At 46.9% G+C, this 5,032-nt stretch overlaps 1 protein-coding gene across 1 annotated transcript in view; it reads right to left on the bottom strand.

The window, feature by feature from the left end:
* The window catches only part of LONRF3 (LON peptidase N-terminal domain and ring finger 3), a gene marked incomplete at its 5' end in the record, with an annotated part of 12,998 nt that extends 8,184 nt beyond the window's left edge, over nt 1–4,814 (bottom strand). The window contains 4 exons of the mRNA XM_031554738.1: nt 263–506; nt 1,805–1,960; nt 4,000–4,122; nt 4,695–4,814. Of these exons, the coding sequence (XP_031410598.1) occupies nt 263–506; nt 1,805–1,960; nt 4,000–4,122; nt 4,695–4,814 (643 nt within the window). The remainder of the gene's footprint in view (nt 1–262; nt 507–1,804; nt 1,961–3,999; nt 4,123–4,694) is intronic.
* Nucleotides 4,815–5,032: the final 218 nt, after the last annotated feature.

Below are 5,032 nucleotides of genomic sequence, written 5' to 3' on the forward strand. Positions count from 1 at the left end.
TTTTTTATAACTGATCTAGAAAGTGGCAAAAGCATACATGGCATTAATGTTACTTATAAAATCCAGTGCTCTGCCAACAAACAAGCACTCATCTCAGCTCCCCTAGCTGCCTTTTTAGACTAACAGTCACTTCTACAAGAAGTGTTCCACATCGTGCCCTGATTAAACTAATGAAAACACATAAAAAATGAAGTGCAATTTGGATCCTTCTAGGCTTTTATGCAAGCAAATATTCCACCGATGGTACATCAGTTCCACATACCTTTCTTCAGGAGCTTGCAGGGCACCTCTGCAGCCCTCGCCTCCTCCAAGCAGCCTTTCCTTTTCAGGAGACCACGCTTCTCAGACACAAGGAAGGCAGGCTCTGGGACAGAGGTGGGCTTGTTCTCCTCCTCTGAGCAGTCCTTTCTACTCTCTGTGGTTTGCATGGACTTCCTTAAACTGCCAGAATTAGTTACGTTTGGTTCCTCTTGAACAGGAAAGCCCTTTTTCTGTTCCACGTTTACCTGTTCAAAGAGAGAGCTGACGTTAGGACATCCACCTTCATCCACATGGTAAGGAAAAACACCCAAACCTGTCAAGCCCTTCATGATGTGGCTCACCAGGAAGGACTCTGTAGCTCAAGAACAGTTTGAGGATTGCTCTGTAGGGGCATGGCTTTAATGTCAGATGTATGCAGACAACACCCACCCCCCAGCGCCACTCAGTACTTTCAGCCCTCGTGTGTGGCTTTACTGCTTGCTCTTGGAATTCAATTTAGGCAGAGAGCCATCTAAATCTCAGGCTTAATACGCTGCTATCACTGAAAATATACCTTAATAATCTAATCTTAGTAATATGTATTGTTTATACCACGAGGAGGGTACCAACCATCAAAATGACCAGAACTACATGAGTTCTACTCAAAGGAAGAAGCAGTATCAACACCAAATTGACAGCAGGAAAGAAGAGGCACAGAGCTCCCTTCTGTGTGACAGACTTCTTTCACAAAAGATCAAACAACCATTGCTGCTCCTGTTGCAGCACAGAGCAGCCACGGGACATCACTATCTGCCTGTCACATCCACATCACAGATGAACCTGAAAGCAGATACTGCAGTAATGTTTAACATGTAGAAAGATGAGAGAGCTGTCCCACAAATGACTGACATCATGACCGGGTCCTGGGGGAGGATTTCCTTTCAGAACAGTCCTTCCAGAAGGCACTGCTTATCCTCAAGCAAGGCTGAGCAAAACCCATCACTTCCGTTTCCTAGAATCAGTGAAGTTTTCTCCTACAGGTGTGGGATAGGCAGATCATATCCTCATAGTTCAGGTTTTAATGAAGGAAAAGCAGTCCTTACCCAGCCCGCTAACTTGAACCTTTCCAGCAGTTCTCAGTACTCTGGCTGTGAGAACAAACTTGCAGAGCAGTGTAAAATACTGCTAGCCCACAGTGGTCTCTCAGTGTACAGAACCTGAAGACAGGATGATTTTTTTCTGACATATGGTCAGTTACGGTTCAAGCTAAAACCCCAAATTTGGGCACTGAGGCCTTGGAGGGCATCCCAACCCACACGGCAGGGGCTCTGTTCTCCTGCCAGCTGCTTGGATGGGCTACAGACAGCTCAATGCCTGCATACATTTTGTAGAGAAGTCAGCTCAAGAGGCTTCAGCAGATCTGCACTGCTTTCTTTGTCCTGTAAGGCAGTACGTCAGAGAAAACACACCATCCCATCTCCCAGAGATGAAAAGGAAAGGCTTCCCCACGTGAACACAGAACACACAGAAAAATGAAGAACCACACAGCAGACTCATTCGTTACCTTGAGCAACCTCTGCAGGGCATGGCTGGTGCCTCCAGATCCCACTGAACTTAGGAGGTTCCCCTTTAATCTAGAGTGATGTGACAACAGCTGCAGGATATCGGGTAAGTGTTCCTGAGCATTTCCCGGGATGAGTGAAAACAAACTAAGTAGAAGCTGTGATATAAAACAGAATACTTCACTGCTTAGTTCTTTCCTCGCAACCTCCACATGACAAAGCAAGTAAGGGAGTGGCTGACAGAAATACCCTTCATTTAAAAAGACAAAACCCTTCTAAAGAGCCCTTCAGACAGGGATGAGAGAAAAATGGCAAAGCTGGTGCAGTGCGGGCCCCACAGACAGATTTTGGGAGCTCAATGAGACCAGGAATCAACAGACCACCCTCCAGTTACACACACACCCTTGTCCTGTAGCTCAGAGCTCATCAGAAGTCCCCAACACCTTGTTTTTGTTTTTAATTTCTTTTTTCTGCACATCAGAAACTTTCAGTGGCTTTTATGGAGCACAGAAAGCGCTCATCTCACAGGCTTCACCCACATGCACTTATGTGGTTCCAATACACTGAGTTGGAACTACTTCCTAATTCATTTATACGAGAATACAAAAAAACCCAACAAGGGCAGCAGAAAAATTCCATTCCTTAATTAGCTATCAGAAAATGGGTGAACTTGTACTGAGCAGCAGCTTGCTGCCACTTGCAGGCACATTTCCAGTGATCATAAAAGAAACAGACTACGGGAAATTCATTCAAGAAATGGATTTCAAAATAGTGCTGAAGTGCTCCTGCCACAGTCTGAGGAAGCTGCATGACAGCTCTGATCCCACACCATGGACAGGCAGCACGCAGGGGCAGAACACCACAGCTGCACCCAAAGGATCTGGTAAAAAGCAGTATGTCATTGTTATGCAAACAGCCTTGGAAACAGCCCAGGAAGACATTGCATCATGGATGAACTCTGTGTCAGACGAGCACAAGTCATTCTGTCGGCCACAATCAGCCGTGTTTTTCTCAGATCCCCACTGCTTGGAATCGGGTGTCTCAGACAAAGCTGTTTGGGGTCTCAATTCAGAAAGGTATCCGAACACATGCTCCTCCTGCTCTAGTGCACTGCAACTCTCCCAGCACGACTGCGAAAACAAATCATGATACAATGACAACGAAACTGCATGGAACACTGCAGGGAAAAAAAGTCCTACCAAATCCCAAAACCAAAACATGACCAGAAAAAAATAATCATCACAGGAACTAGAACCAAAGTGAGATAGAAGACCTGACTGCACTACGGCCATCCAGGTTATAAACCCGGTTACTTTCATGAGCAGTGCTTCACTGCAGGAGTGCCACAGAGCTCTCAGAGCATTCCAAGTCACAGCACTCCAACCCCAAAGCTGGGTGCAGTGCCATGAGTGTGCAGTGCAATGAAACCAGAACGATTCTGTTTTTATTATCTCAAGCTATCACTGCTGTGGTGCAAAGCCTTTGGGCTGCAACAACAAAAGAGATCAATTGTCAAAACTCCCATTCACAGTAATTGCGGTATTACTTAGGAGGCGGACAACACAGCACCAGCACATTATACAAAACCCCTTTAAGAACACACACAACAGCTTTAGCTGCGACTGAAAAAAACAGCTTGCTGCAGATCTGCTTTGCTGGTTTTAGCATTAATTATTAGCAGCAACCCTTACAAACTATTTTAAAGCAGCTCTTTGCCAAGTGCTTCACTCCCCACCTCAGTCATAGCACGGCTGTGGCAGAGGAAAGCAGCTGCTCCCAGCAGAGCATGGTGAGTGCTGTGTGTTGGCTCAGCATCCCAGCCCCATGCAACATTCCATATCAGCTCCCTCTTGCTCACTGGCAACATGGTGCCAAGCCATGAAACATGAGCAATTTGCCAACAGGGAATTACAGAAGTCTGTGGGTGGCGGTTATTAGCAATTCACTTTTACTTCATGTTTGCTGGTGCTAACACTAACTGTTTCTACACAGCATCTACCTGCTTAGTGCCTGCACTCTTGCTACCTCCCTATCTTCAAAGAAGGGGCAGACATCAGCCCAAGAGTGAGCAGCAGTCAGGACAACCCTCCCCCCATGACTCTCTGCAGTAATGGAGGGGGAGAGGAAGGAGAAACTCTTACCCTCTCTATGATAGGTCACTGAAAACAATGCAGTTTGGGTGATTTGGGGACCATACCTTCTGAGCCTCAGACTTGGCCGTCTTGTTCCCCATGTCCAGAGCAAGGCAGAACAGAAACTCTCTTAAAGCTTCTTCTGTTTTCCCTAGATTAGCCAGTGCCTGGCCTTTCCTTAAGTGACCCTGCAATGAAACACAGCCATCGTTACAGCCTTTGTTCCTTCTGTTGTGAGAACTTGCACTAAGAACAAGGTGAAGCAACAGATTCTCCAAAGAGAGTTGGGCAGGGAGAGCTCATGGACATGGCTCCTCAGCCTGTGACACCAGCAGTATCCAAGTTTCACAGCACAGTGATGAGAGCCCCTACACCTGAGAGCCCTAGCAGCAGAGCTGAGATGTTCTCTGGCAAATACAATTCCCACAGTGTCCCTGAGCCCAGCTGCTCTTGGACAAATCTGCTCTCTCCACATTAAGGTTCTAACAAGTGATCACTTTCTTCTATCAAGACAGAAGCACAGCGCTCAGTTTTTAGAGGCAGTTCAGACTCGAGATCCTGGTGGGTCACAGTCAGCAACACCAACTCCTCCTGCAGGATTACTGCTTTTTCTTTACCCCACAGAGCTCCAGGACAGAGTAGCTCAGTGCCCGTGAGCCACAGGAGCCTCCCCAATCCATCAGCTCTGAGCAAGGAATGGTTTTCCACCCAGAGCAGCACCCAGGTCTGTGAGCACAGCGTGCTGGGGCTCAGGACTTACTTTAAGCCAGTAGGGCTGCAGCCTGCATGCTGTCTCGGCATCGTGCAGCGCATCCTCACAAGCTTTCAGAGTCGAGTTAATCTGAGACCGGTTGCTGTATAGCAAGTGGTCATTGGGAGCTGCAGGAAACAAAAGTTGGTCGATTAACCCAGTTTAGAAACAGTTACATAAGCTTTACTCCTTAGAATTTTATTTTTAAACACGTGTCGCACCTCCCAAATTGTATCGAAACCCAAAACAAGCAGCCCTGAAATAACTCCGTAGTAAATGAAATACGGAAACCTCTTTTGTGCAACTCCAGCGGAACGGCGGCGGCGGCGCATTACATAACTCCGGGC

Source organism: Meleagris gallopavo, chromosome 9 (genome assembly GCF_000146605.3).
Source record: "Meleagris gallopavo isolate NT-WF06-2002-E0010 breed Aviagen turkey brand Nicholas breeding stock chromosome 9, Turkey_5.1, whole genome shotgun sequence".
NCBI classification, from domain to species: domain Eukaryota; kingdom Metazoa; phylum Chordata; class Aves; order Galliformes; family Phasianidae; genus Meleagris; species Meleagris gallopavo.